Source organism: Sminthopsis crassicaudata, chromosome 2, assembly GCF_048593235.1.
Source record: "Sminthopsis crassicaudata isolate SCR6 chromosome 2, ASM4859323v1, whole genome shotgun sequence".
Taxonomy (NCBI): Eukaryota; Metazoa; Chordata; class Mammalia; order Dasyuromorphia; family Dasyuridae; genus Sminthopsis; species Sminthopsis crassicaudata.
The window spans coordinates 549,090,380-549,104,847 of NC_133618.1; the positions used below are offsets into that span (position 1 = coordinate 549,090,380).

At 38.4% G+C, this 14,468-nt stretch overlaps 1 protein-coding gene across 10 annotated transcripts in view; it reads left to right on the forward strand.

Annotated features, from left to right (window-relative positions):
* Nucleotides 1-14,468, forward strand: part of APBA2 (amyloid beta precursor protein binding family A member 2) — a 384,993-nt gene that overhangs the window by 336,417 nt on the left and 34,108 nt on the right. For all 10 annotated transcript variants that reach the window (XM_074294973.1, XM_074294972.1, XM_074294981.1 and 7 more), the window contains one exon: nt 5,612-5,731. In XM_074294973.1, coding sequence (XP_074151074.1) covers nt 5,612-5,731 — 120 coding nt within the window. The remainder of the gene's footprint in view (nt 1-5,611; nt 5,732-14,468) is intronic.

Here is a 14,468-nt window from a genome sequence, read left to right on the forward strand (position 1 = left end):
TCCATCTCCCTCTCCCTTTCCTTCTCTTTTGCCCTCTCCCCTCTCTGCTTCTCTCTGCTTCTCTCTCCCTCTCTCTCATTCTCTCTGCCTCTGTCTCCCTCTTTTTCTCTCTCTCCCTCTCCTCCTTCCCTCTTCCTTCTCTTCTTGCCTCTCGCTCCAGCTCCTTCCCTCTCTCTACCTTTCTCTTTCCATCTTTTCTCTCCTTTCTTTCCTCCATCCCTTTCCATACCCATCAACTTTTGAGGACCTATTATTGATACTTACTTTTTCTATAAGAATTTTGGGAGTGTAGAAAATTTGATTTTGCTTCACTGAGAATTAAGTCAACATATATCTAATGTAATGCCTGGGTCAGATAGAAGAGATACTCCACATTTATATATAGCATTGATTTCCTAAAATTCAGGGCCTGTACCATTCCAAGGACCCTCTCACAAACAATGGACCCCATAGAACCCTTCATGTTTAAAGTGTGGACAGGAGAAGTTCATAGAATCTTGGGATTGTAAGAGACTTCAGAGTTTGGACAATACTTAACAAGCAGTCATCCAATCATTGTTTGGAGACCTTCAGGTCCAGTTTAGCCTGTCACTTAGAGGACAGTATAATACCCTGATTCTCTCAAGGCAAGAGCTCCGCATAATAGTTGTCCACAAGGCACGGTTTCCTTGAATGCCTGGCCATAAATAGTAGGAGTGAGATGCTGGTCTTAGTTTAGGCTTTTGATGAAACAAAAGGATCTCATTGTCTCCAAGACATCCTAAGACTGCTCTGAGTATTGTTATGAAGTGGGTTTTTTCTTATACCAAACTTAAATTTGACTTTTTGAAACTTATTGATTACTATTAAGGGAAAAAAAAGTGTCATAAAAAATTGGAACATGACTTCAGGTGGGCCACATTTTAAACAATAGAAGTGTTTCTGAAAATTATGAGAAGATCATTGAAAGTCAAAACTAGAAATATCAGTAGAAGTCAGATGACCCAAACTTGATGTCAACGTGGGTTACATGTGTCAGGAATTAAACCCAGATGTCCTGAATTCCAGTGGAAGAATCTTCCCACTGTGCCATATTACCTACATCCGACCTAAAAGGGACCTTCATTTTTTAGGTGGAGAGAATTGAGCCCCCAAGAGAAGATATTAGTCAGAACTAGAACTAGATCCCAGTATATGAATTGTTTTTTGAGTGATTTCTTAAAATGCATCAAGGGAACCCTGTATTTAGAAAAAAATGTGAAAATTTTTCTATTTAAATTTTTAAAAACTATTTTATCATAACTCATCATTGCTTAGTTTATTTGTAATTTTGAATTTTCGGCATAATGACCACCTCCAAGTAGGACATATGTACATTTATGCAGGGATAGGGAATAGAAGCCAGGTATTTTAGGAACCCCTGGGTCCAGGTTCCTTTTTCCTGATGCTTTAATGTCTCCAGAAAATAGTTTAAGGCTGCTAGGAACCCCTGCTGAGCTATTGAGCACAGTGCTGATTTAGCCAATGCTTTGTACACATACAGAACCATCTTGTCAGTTTATAATTTATTCACCAGCTAATCAAGGCCACAGTATTACAGCAGAGGATGAGGGACTAGTTCCCTTGTCCTCCTCCCACACTCCCTCCCTCTGTGTTCTTCAGGGCCAAAGAAAGAGGTTTCATTCCTCTTTTTTATCTAGTGAAATAAAGTCCTTTGTTTAGTCCAGGAAATCAAACATGCAGTGTCTCTGCACAGGACCAAGCAGATAGCATCTGCCTAATGGGCAAATCATAGAGATAAACTAGAAGATAGATTTTCATATGAGTTTATAGCTGACTAAATTCTTCTCCTCCTAGCCAGGTTCCCCACAGAGCTGAAAGCCAAGCTCTGGGTTCTTGCCAGTCAGTCAGAGGACAATGTAATACCCGATGTCTCTTTTTATGGGCAAGAGCTCCATATAATGGCTGTCTACAAGGCACCATTTCCATGAATGTCTGTCTATAAAATAGTAGGGGTAAGACTCTGTTCTTAGGTTAGGCATTTTTGATAACACAAAAGAATCCCAGTGACTCTAGGCTGTTATGAATGTTGATAAAATGTCATCTTATCAGAAAAGCCACAGAGGAAAGGGGACAGACTTCTCTGGGTCTGATAGAATAGCTCCCCTAGGCTAGAGGGAGCAAATTTGATTTAGTGCTGTAGGAGCAGTTCTCAGCCACAGAAAATGTTCTTTTCATATAAGTTAAGGCGAACAAGAAGCAGAGAGGGCCATATTGTCTCAGGGATTTGGTCTGTGTGTTCATGCTTACTTTTGATTACCAAATTTAGCCCCAGGCAGCCAGAAAATGGAATGCTTCCCAATCAGATATTACTGTTTAAACTCAAAAAAGTCCTTGGATGTCACCTTGTCATAGACCTTTAAAAATCATAGCATCTCAGAATTGAAATGGCCCTAAAAGGTCATCTGAAGTGGCATAGTAGGCAGAATCTGGCTTCAAACATTTACTAGCTGAGTGAAACTGCGTTACTCACTTAACCCTGTTTGCCTTAGTTTCCTCATCTGTAAAATGAGATAGAGAAGAAAATGATAAAGCACTCAGTATCTTTACCCAGAAAACCTCAGATGGAGTCATGAAGAGGCAGACATGATTGAAAAATGACTGAACAGCCCCACAAAAGGGTATTTGATCCAACCCCTACCAAAAATAAGTATATTATCTAAGCAATCTTCAACAAGCATCATCAAACTTTTGCTAGACATTGAAAAGACGGGGTATCCATTACCTCCTGAGGCCAATGTTGGATAATTAATTATTAATCAAATAATCAACAAACATTTATTATGGATCAACTATGTGCCAGGCCCTGAGGATAAGACTAAAGCAAAAGTCTTTGCTCTCAAGGGATATTACATTCTGAGAGTTCAACATTCTAAGACATTTTTCCTAATAATGAGCCAAAACTAGCATCTCTGTAACTTTCATCCTTTGCTCCTAGTTCTTCCTTCTGAGGCCAAGTAAAATAAATCTACCTTTTAACATATTTGAAGATAGCTATTCTATCAATTCCTTTTCCCTTCATTCATCATTCACTTTCCCCAAGTCCTCTTTTCTTCTGGCTAAACACTACTGTTTCTTTAGCCAGTCTTCAAGTAGAGGCTTGTTGGTTCCATTTCTAGCCTGATCATTCTCTTCTGGTTCCAGATTATGAATATCCTTCCTAAAATGTTGTACCTAGATCTGAGCTCCAAGGTATAGGAGGGCCATTACTTGTCCTATTTTGGATACCACACATTTACTAAGTTGAAGATAAAATTATCCTTTTGGGGTGCTTGGCTCACTGTTGCCTAATGCTGAACTTCTGATCCCCATTAAAACACGTTTTTACATTCATCATGGTTTTATGTTGTCTAGCAATGTCTTCACCATGCTAACCTGAGCAGTTGTTTTTCTGAACTCAAATGTAGAATTTTACATTTAATCTTGTTAAATTTGATGTATTGTTCCTGTTTATCAGGAATTATTTGGATATTAAACCATTTATTTATTTTATTAATCATCCCTTTTGTCTTTGTGCTATGTACCAAAAGGCATTTTTAACCCCTTATCTTATAGAACCTCTGCCTTAATCACATTCTCTGCTATACCACAATATACAATTATTTTCTTAGATTGTAAAATTATTTTCTTAACATGTATCATGTATATATATGTATGTATGGAGACTAATCAAATACAAAACAAAAAGGGAAGGCCCCTTAGGATGCCATTAATGCAGTCACTTTATCAAAAGTATGGCTGGTTTTTGTTTATCATAGCTTGGCAATATAAAGTTTTTGTCACTATTTACAATTTAACTGCCTAGTTCACTCATATTTTCATACTCATTTCAACACCAGAGATATATTTCTCTGAGATTTGTTTTTTGTTGTTGCTCTTTGGTCATAGAGAAATCATTATGCTTTCTTTCTGGGTTTGTTTCCAGATTAAAAGTACCCTATTTGTAGACCAACCTGAATCCAACTCATTAATTTTCTTGGATTTAGTCTTTGAATTCATTTCTCTGTTCATTGAACTCTTGGCCTAACTTCTCTGAGTTTATCTCATCTTCCCCACCTCAAAACTTCCTCAAGAATTTTGATGCACAAATTCTCTAAAAATATCTTACAAATTCACTTTATCTTTGTAAAATGCAGAGCACCCTTAACATTCTGACCTATTGCTATTGTTAGGTCCATCATACTGAAGATGTTAATTCATAGTTAATAGGTTTTGATTTCTACTGTAGCTTCTCTACCAAGTCAGAGTAAAACACTGGCATTATGATAAAGCAAAACATTTACTTAAAACAGAATTTAAAATAAAACAAAACAAACAAATAAAAAAATAAAAACAAATAATGAAACCAGAAAGTAAGTCTCTTTACCACCCACTTCCCAGAGTTATGGTAGATCATCACAGGCAAATTTCCTTCATATTATATTATTATCTACAGTCATTTCATATAATTCACTTCCTTTCTTCTTATCTCCATTCTTTGAGCTGTTTTTTTTTTAGCATGGCATTGGAGGGTAAGGAAAAAAAGGGGGCATTTAAAACTTGCTAAATGGATGAATGGAAGCCAGTTCTTCTCAGTTTTGGAATGTTGAAACCTCAGGATGTTTTGTTATATGCCACATCTGAACAAAGGAACAGTGGAGAGAAGTAGTGATTCCTCTGCTTTGTCTTGGGAGCCATAATGCAAGTGTTTTGTTCTTTGTTTTTATAATCAAGTCTACCAGCCCTTGCTGGATCATAAATCAACCACTGAGGCAATATGGTTCAGAAAGGGTTAACTCTACCAGAGAAACAACTGGCCTAAAAGTAGTTTTCATTTTTCTTTTCTCCTTTCTCTCAGTCTCTTCTACTACAATATTCAGGCTGCTTTTTATCACTTCTGATGCCTCCACACAATTTTTAACCTGGATACATCAAAAATATACTTGTCTAAACAGAGATTATGCTAAGATAACATCACCTACTGGTTTTATGTACCAGCTTTTGAGAGGATATAGGTCATAAAGTGAAGCTAATATTTGTACTCTGTAGTAATTAGAAGAAAAAGGATGTGAAGTGAGAAAAGTTAGGTTAAGCCAACTGGTTGCACCCCCCCTCCCCATATGATTAGGTTCTGCCATTAATTAATTATATTGCCTCAGGCAAATCAATTAATGTCTATGGAGAGTTGACAAGAACACTGGGTTTGGAGTCAGTTGACCTGGGAAAACCTCTGTGATCTTGAGGCAAGATACTCTTCTCTGATCTCAGTTTCCTAATGTGTAAAACGAATCAGTTAAACTATCAGATGCTTAAGATTCTCCAGATCTGAATCCTGTCTTCTTTTGGTCTTCAGTTTCCTCATCTGTAAAATCAAACAAGAGCATTTTTAAGCATGTACTGTGTGCCAGGGACTTCTAGGTCCTGGAGATACAAAAAACAAAGATTGAAACAGTCCCTACCCTCAAAGAGCTTACATTCCAATATGAGGTACTTAGACTATGTGATTTTTAAGTGATTTCTAAAATTTCTGTGAGTCTAAAGATGCTCAGGATATTTTGGTTTGCAGGATCATACATATCTGCCTCTTTGACAGGGTTTGAAGAATCAGACCCAAGTGAAACTCAACATTGTCAGCTGTCCACCCGTCACAACAGTCCTCATCAAACGACCTGACCTGAAATACCAGCTGGGCTTTAGCGTACAGAATGGGATCGTAAGTCAACACTACTTTACTATGTGCTGTCTTGATGAAAAGCTATATTTAAAACCTTAATGCAATGGATGCTATAAATTACTTAGTAGTGAGAACTTGGCAGATTAGATGCTCGCACTTATCCCTCTGCTCTTGAACAAAATGTCTCTGTAGCAGATACAACTAGGGCTACTGTGTTCCGGGAGACCTGTTTGCTGCAGAGGTCTTTTCCAGGCAAATGGGGCACCTATCTTCAGGTGCCTAGCTTGCCAAAGGGCTCACAGAAACATCTCTCTACCCTCTGACAAGATTGTACTCATGGCCAGCTTTGGTCATGGCAACAGTGACAGTCACCCATCCCAGTCCTCTGGGGCCAGGGTCAGGACCACATTTATTGTCAAGAAACTAAACCATGGGGAAGTAACTACTGGACTTGTGGCATTCTCTGGGACTTCTGCTACTGTTTAGGTCTCTCAAGGCTAGCTGGCATGGCAGCATTAGAATAATGACTGTACAAGATATTTGTAAGGGACTCTATTCAAATTTAGCTTATTCATGTTTTGGGGAAATTGGGATAGCAGGTTAAACGCATAGTAATCTCCAAATCCCATTTTCATGAATAATTTCAGCCTGTCAGCTCATTGACCTGAGGTTGACTTCTTGGATTTTAGCTTTCTTTGCCTTTCCATAAACACTCTCTGAGGCAGAGGTTCCAGTGAATAATGAAAGTGTTAAAGGTAAATCACAAGAAGAAGGAAGAGAGCAAGGAAGGGATCTGGATAATTCACAACTGAGTAATCAAACTTTGAGTAGCTGAGAGCTGATCAGCCCTATATGAGAAGAAGGGAGAGATGGGGGAATGAGGAGGACAGTGAGAGTATATTTATAGAGAAAGAACCTGGAGTATACTTCAAAGACAGATATTTTACTTTTTTTGAATGAATGGTATGATTACTGTGTCTCATTTCCTTTAGGTTTCTAAAAAGAATCACTAATTGGTGGTTTGGTTTCAGCCTAATTGTGAGAGGAACAGCCATCAGTTTAAAGTGTAGAGATGTCACCCCCTTCATTTTAAAACAAAAAAAATTAAGTCTCAAAAGATTATTTGGCTTGTGAAATCCTTACAAGTGGCTGACTGAAGATTCAAATCCAGAGCCTCTGTTTTTAATGGCACAGTAGATAGAGTTCTAGGGCTGACGTCAGGAAAGCCTGATTTCAAATCCAGTCTCAGATGCTTCCTAGCTGTATGATACCTGGCAAGTCATTTAATCTGTTTTCCTCACTTTCCTCCTCTATAAAAAGGGGATAATAAATAACATCTGTTTTGGGGTTGTTGTGAGGATCAAGTGATATAATATTTGTGGCATGTGGCACGTGGCATGCATTATTATTCTTGTTATGTAGTGTATAGATGGTATGCATAATTATAAATGGTATGCATTATTCTTATATAAATGTGGTATAGATGGTTTACATAATTATAAATGGTATACATATTCTTATTATATAAATGGAACAGATGGTATACATAATTATAAATGATATGCATTGTTATTTTATAAATGATGGCATTCATAATTGTAAACGGTATGCATTATTAGTATTATTACTTTATTGCACTCAAGATTGGGTGTTAGAAGGACTGGGCTTGAAATCTGTTTCTATGAAGTGTCACCTGTATGCCTCTGGACAAATCATTTCACTTTGTTTTATCTCAGTTTACAGCTGAGTAAAATGGATGTTTGAACTAGATGCCCTCTAAGGACCCTCCCATTTCTAAATCTCTCATAGTCTCATAATAAATACCTAGATCAGACAAGTGTTACTTTGAGCCATAATTATTTGGCCAAGCATGGGGTTATTTTCCCTATAACATCCAAGACTCCCAATATGGTTAGCATAGAATACTTACTAGGTAACTTAACATGAAAGGAAGATATTTTACCTGAAGACATATTTCTTTACTCATGCTCAGACTTGTCCTTCCTAGTTAAATTCTGACATTTGTCCTGGCTTCAATGTGTGCGGTTTTCTAGGATTACAGATTTTAGAGCTGTATGCAGCTTTAGCTGGCACAAAACCATAGAAGGAAGAAGACTCAGAGATGGAAGAGAATTTAGAGGTCATTTCATTCAACCCCTTCCTTTTACATGTGAAGAAACTGAGATAGGAGTAGCTGTTCCTTGCCCAACCTCCTGATTTTACAGATGAGAAAAAAATGAGTCAAAACAAAGTTGTGACTTTCCTAATAAATTTCCAATAAATTGCAGAGTAGTAGAATTAGGATTTGAGTGTAAGTTTTCTGATTCTATAGCAGTTACTTAATCATTATATTGGACAATCATCTTATTTTGAAAATAAAAAATAACAAAATTAAGAGGCTCAAACTGACTAGGCTCTTGTGACAGAATCCAATGACTGTATTTAAGGACTCAGATTTCATTTCATTTCCATTGAGAAATAACCTTGGTTATTATGCTGATGTGAACATTTTATTTCTATTCTTTAGAGTTGATCTTTGTAGATTTTTCTGGTATTTTTCAATGATTTTTCAATGATATTTTAATAGAAATAAGATTATCTAAGACGACATAGTTGACAAAAAGGGAAAGATGGCATTGTCAAGATTATCTAGTCCCTTTCAAGGAACTAATTGGTATAAATAAAATATAAAGTATTTACACACACACACATACACACATACATATATATATATATATATATTTACATAAAATATAAAGTATTTCACAGAATCAATCAATCAATATTTATTAAGTGCCTGCTATGTGTCAGGCATTGTGCTAAAGCACTGAGGACGCAAAAGTTGATAAAAGACAGCCCCTGCCCTCAAGGAGCTTTTAATCTAATGGGGGGGGGGGGGAGTGGAAGCTTGTACATATATATATATATATATATATATATATATATATATATATATATATATATATATATATATATATATGTATACAAGCTATATGTAAGAAATAATTAACAAATGGAAGGCACTAGAATTAAAGAGGGATTGGGGAAGAATAATAAAGTAGAAATGTGAAAAGGCATTGTTTATAAACAGTAACTTCCTTGTTTTCTGCTATGCTCTAGAGACAGTAATATGTATATATGTATATATATATAATTGATTGAACAGTAAATTTAGAAAGATCTGAGTTCAAATTTTCACTCTAATAAACTAGCTATGACACCCCAGGGAAGCCACTGAATGTCTAGTCTCTCAAGCTTGCTACTCAAGTTATGAGTGGTTGGTGGGTATTCTTCCACCAGAAGTTTTCCTACTAGCAAAATTACAGATCATTCCTTCTCTATTTCAGAGGTAAGAGAAATGAAATAGAGAAAGTGAAGAAGAATGATTGAAGACATTAGCTATGAAACAAAGGATTTGTGATTTTACTTCTGGATCTAACAGTCCAAACTGGGTTATTAAAAACAAAACAAAACAAAACAAAAAACCCTTTAATTAATGAGATTCTGGGCAATGGAAAGAGAAATGGGGGGTTCTGGTTAAATGAATTTTCTGGTTAAGTGATGGTTATAATCTGAATCCATTTAAAAAATGAATCCAGATTATTTAAACATTGCATAAAATTAGTATTAGTTTACTTTAAAAAGTACACTGAATTCAAGGTTGAGGATCTTGTTAGATTATTTCAGTCCTTCAAAAGCCTCATGATTTCATTGGTGTTAATATTTTCTCCATTGATGCAGCCCTTCCATATACTGAAGCTTCTTACATTTCTATGGCTAAAATACATGTATCATTTGGTGATGAGACCCTTCCATCTTAGGTAGGGTGGCTCTCCAAAGACAAACCCTTGCTGTCAGTGACCAGACCTAAGTATGACAAGTATTCCACGGACCTTTCAAGCTTGGTAGGAAGTTACTGGAATCTTGATTCTGTTGGCATAATCTTTGAGAATCCAAGGTTATATTCATGTTGTAACTATCTAAGATAATGGCAAAAATGGGACTTTTAATTTCACTGATACAGGAAACTCATAGATAAGAAACCTATACAAGGTCAATACATTCTCTGCAGCTAAGAGTCCTAGAGGAAGGTGATTATTTTAGATGAGCTAGTTAAGTATCTTTGTGATAGTTGGAGAAGTACCAACTCACCAAGAATTATGCAATGATAACTTAAGTCTTCTTTTTCAAGAAGTGCTTTCATTTATCCAGAGGCCCATTGTAAGGTCTTTCCCTCCACAAAGCCTTGAATCTGCTAGGGTTTATTGTTGCTGTTTGCTCGAGTCATGCAGAAGTAACACTTTTCTTAGAGAATCTGATTTGTGAAGGGGTTAATGCGCTAACTCTTCCAGACACCAGCTGCATTAGGACATGTGGGTGGGATGGTTAAATTGGAGACATACTACTGATGTCATTGTCCCACATATGGTCAAGGAATTTTTAGCATTGGTTTGTTCTAGGAGTTTGCTATTGCTTATAGATTTTGTAAAGGTAACATTTGCCAATTTATTCACTTCATGTTACGAAGAAAAGCTCCCCTGTTTATTGCAGAAATCTGAGTTCAGAAATAACCCCAGTTCTAGTGTTTTGGGCCATACCTGGAGTCATACTGTGTTATAAAGGGAGATTAGAGCCGAAAGAATCATAGGATCTTGGATTTAAAGTTGGAAGGGACCATGGACCATTTAATCCAACTCTGATTTTGTAGATGAAAAACAAGACTAAATGAGCTGCCTGCAATCACAGTAACCCAAGTCTTTTGAGCTCACCATGAAGTAGGCTCTTAAGGGACTTAGGCAGATTCCTGTAAAGGACAAGGAACAGAAAAACTCAATTAGGCTCCCAAGTGTGTTTGCTTCTTCAGCCTGTGTAATTTACTTGAATAAAACAAATGGTGACTGTTATTAGTGCTCCCTTCTGGACAACATCCCATTGTGTCTGGGCTACTTTAGAGTCCACTACACTGTGGTCTGGAACCTAGAGGGAATTTTACAAAATTCAGATGTTTAGAGGGGGGAAGATTTTACATTTGAGGATAACAAGAATAGTAACCATCCTAAAATACTATGTTGAGGATATTTGTTGGTAAAAATACAGCCATCAAATAAAATAGTGTTAAAAGTCTTGTTATGCTTAATTATATTATATTAAAAGAAGCAGGTTTTTTTTTTTTCATTGTGGTCTTTTTTTTTCTTTTTTGTCCTTGTATCCTCAATGCCTGGAGATCTACTGTACGTGATATACAATAGGTGTTTAATAAATGCTTGGTGAATTGGAGTGGATTGAATGAGGTTTGGGGAATCACCACCTCCTAGAGCCCTTTCCTGCCAGGATGGCAATCACTGCAGAGAAAGGACATGAGGATTGGTATAATTACATCTCCTCCCCTTCTCAGGCACTATCTCATTAGACTGCATCTGCTCATTGTTTGCACAGCTCATCCAGTGCCCCATTTATTCGCATCCATCCAGTGTGTCTATTTTATACACTATATAGATATATTAGAGTTCTTAGGACTAGATGCTGCCAACTTCAGTGTCTGTAAAAGGCCCTTTTTGAATCACAGACTTTGGTTAGCGGAGACTGATCGACATAAAGATTGCCCTTTAAAAAATGATATATCGACTTGAAGTGGTTTTAATCATCTTTGTTTTAATGCCTTAATTTTGTATTTGAAGTTTCAATAAAACCCTCCTTACCTAAGTGGTGAGGCAGTCTGAAAACAGCTTCAAACAAGCTTCAGATAAATTCATGGATGACAGATTCATGATGAGTTATTAGGAAAGATCAGACTCTCCGTAGCTGCTGGGCCCTGGCCTGGCTTCTTCGCCATTGCAGCTGCTGATCGCCTTTCTTGGACGCTCTTTAGCAATGCTCCTGAGACCCAGCTTGTGGGTCGTGTCCCCGGCGCACGGAGGCCCTTGCCACACAGCCCCCCTTCCCAGAGGACAGGCCCCGGCCGCCACGTGACGTGTTACCTCTGGGTGCTTGAGCAGTAACAGAGGGAGAAGTCTCCTTCAGGGCGAATCCCAGAGGCCCAGCCGAGCCAGGTTGCTGTATGATAGATACTCAGTGGGCGGATTGTAATAAAGGAAGACATTTATTAAACTCCTGGGCTTTCTCTTGTGATGCATTGTGGCGTGTCCCAGAGTGCAGTGGGAAAGTTTTTACAGATGAAGCAAATAAATCTGCATGATTTTATCCTTGTTATGATACATCTCCCCACTGACCCAGAAAATAGGACGAAGGCTGTTGCACAAATCAATCACACTTCCTTGACGCGTCCTTATGGCAGCTCTATTATAGTCAATACAGGAAATGAAATGCTAAAAGTCATTCCCACTTCTGAGACAAGCAACAGATGTTAACCTTTCTCTTTCTCACCTGCCTGATTTGGCATTGATGCTAGGCAACTCCAACCAGTGTGTGTGTGTGTGTGTGTGTGTGTGTGTGTGTGTGTGTGTGTGTGTGCGCGCGCTCCCACACCCCTTGGTGCCCAAAGCCCCCTTGCAGATGTTCAGATACTTAGCACTTATCTCATTGATCCTGTGCCAGCGCTGTGTCCGCTGGGCTTCTTGAGATGAGCGGCTCCCTGGGTAACGCTTGCTAGCATCCTTTGTCAGCAGTCCCTTCTCTCTTCTGTCCTCTTCCTTCTTCCCAGTCCCCATGCCCTGTCACAATTACTGGCCCCCCAAGGGAGTTGTACTATTTCTGCTTCATCACTGTACAATCATCTTGCCAATACCCTTGATGCCAATTGGAAGGAAATTATGCTGGGAGACAATGGAGCAGAAAGGCTCTAGTCTTCCCAGTGCTACTTCCCATCCCTGCCCTAGAACAAAGGGCAGCAGCTGACAAGAGAGTGATTTGTTAGAGGGAAGTCATGACGAGAAGGGATTCTGGCCGGGTCTGCATGTCTAAGAGTAGCCTGGGAGGCGAATTAGCCCCTCCATATATCCACAAGGCTCAGAAAACATCTCTATGTATCTTGAACAAAAACAAACAAAAATCGAAACAAGATAAAATAAAAATAAAAGCAACTAAATGCAGACTGGCAGTCTGTGCCGGGGAGAGCCTTATAATCTTTCCAGGACATCACTTTCTCCATCTCAGCTCCAGTCAGTTGCTAGGCTGAATATATGACTTTTTATGAATAAATATTTTAATGCATTTATCCATACATTTAAAACACAATACACATATGTCTTATAGTAGGTAGAATGGGTTAGCATCAAGTACTATAAAAGATCTGACAAGGGAGAGCTTTTTTTGCAGGCTGCCCACACACTACGCATGAAAGGTCTGTATCCAAGGTAGGTGATCTTCCTGGCTAGTCTCCTCACCTGGATGGCACAACCTTCCCTGCCATCCCCTCTTCAGAGAACCATAGCTCCATGGGGGGTACATTTATCCTGCTGTAGAGGAGAGAGTCCTTCATTTGGAGTCAGCAGACCTGAGCCTTACAAGTCACTCTGGATCAGGGGGTTGGACCAGGCCCTTCAAATTCCAAGCCCAGTGACCAATTCTGTCACTCAGCAAACCCAGTGGCTTTTTTTCCTTTGGCACAATTCACGTGACTCTTTATCCTCAAGATATGAAGTGACCACATATTCTGATTTTTCTGGAACAATCCTGCTTTCAGGAAAAGGCAGGCTTAGAGAAAGGACTTGCTTTTTATAAATCACATGTCTTGATTTGGGGTTCAGAAAATATGATCTCTGTCTATAGGGGGTCTTGAACAGCATTGAGCAGTTTCTTTTTTCATCTGGAAGCATTTGTGACTGCCTAAGGAGTAATGCACCTTTAAATGCAAATTTCCTACCACATTCATTAAATTTGCTTTGAGAGTCTTTTAGGCACCCTGCCTGTCACTGCTGTGCATAAATCCTATTAATTCTGATGGAAATTAAGCTACTGCCTTGATGGCAGAACAGCCCTTTTTTAGTGAAGAGCAGCTGCTTTAGGCAGAATATGTCAACTTGATTTTCCAAATTGTTCCTTTGTCATAAGCCCAGACCCAATGGCAAAGTCCAGTGTCCATCCCTGCTACCTTTTCTGCCATCAGAACACACACTCAGAAGCACTTTCAGTATGTCTGTCTTCCCTAGTCTTTCTCTGTGATATTATCATTAGGTTGACACCCATACGTCTAACCTGTAGATAGTTAATAACTGGCAGCACTGGGGCTGGGAAATCCGTTACTACCAACTGTGCTCTTCTATCCTCCGAGTTTTCATCCTGGTCATCGGATCATAGTTCCAGAGCTGGAAGGAAATCTCCGAAGCCATCTAATCTAATCTCCTCATTTAATAAATGGGAGAACTGAGGGGCAGGAAGATTATGACTTGTCGAAAGTCACATAAATAGTAATCATCACCAGAGGTATTTGAACCTAAGTCTTCTGGCCCTGGAGTCGGTACACTTTGTGATGTACCATGCTACCAGCCTCTGAAGGTAATTGTGAAACTACTCATCAAGGGCACCTCAAACTATGCCTTCATTACTTTCTTTCCCTTTGGAATGGAAACTCAAATATGGAGGGATACTTGCCCTATGAAACTAGTAGTAGAGGTACCGACTTCTTATCTGAGGAATCCAATGAGGTTGGGAGCAGGGATAAAATCTACAGAATCCAAAAGCCTCTAGAATCACTAGAACTTTGTGTCTTGAACCCCTTTGACAATCTAGCCAAGTCTCTGAACCCCTTCTTAGAATAATGTTTTTAAATGTAAAAATAAATTATATGGAATTACAAAGGAAATCAATTATATTAAAA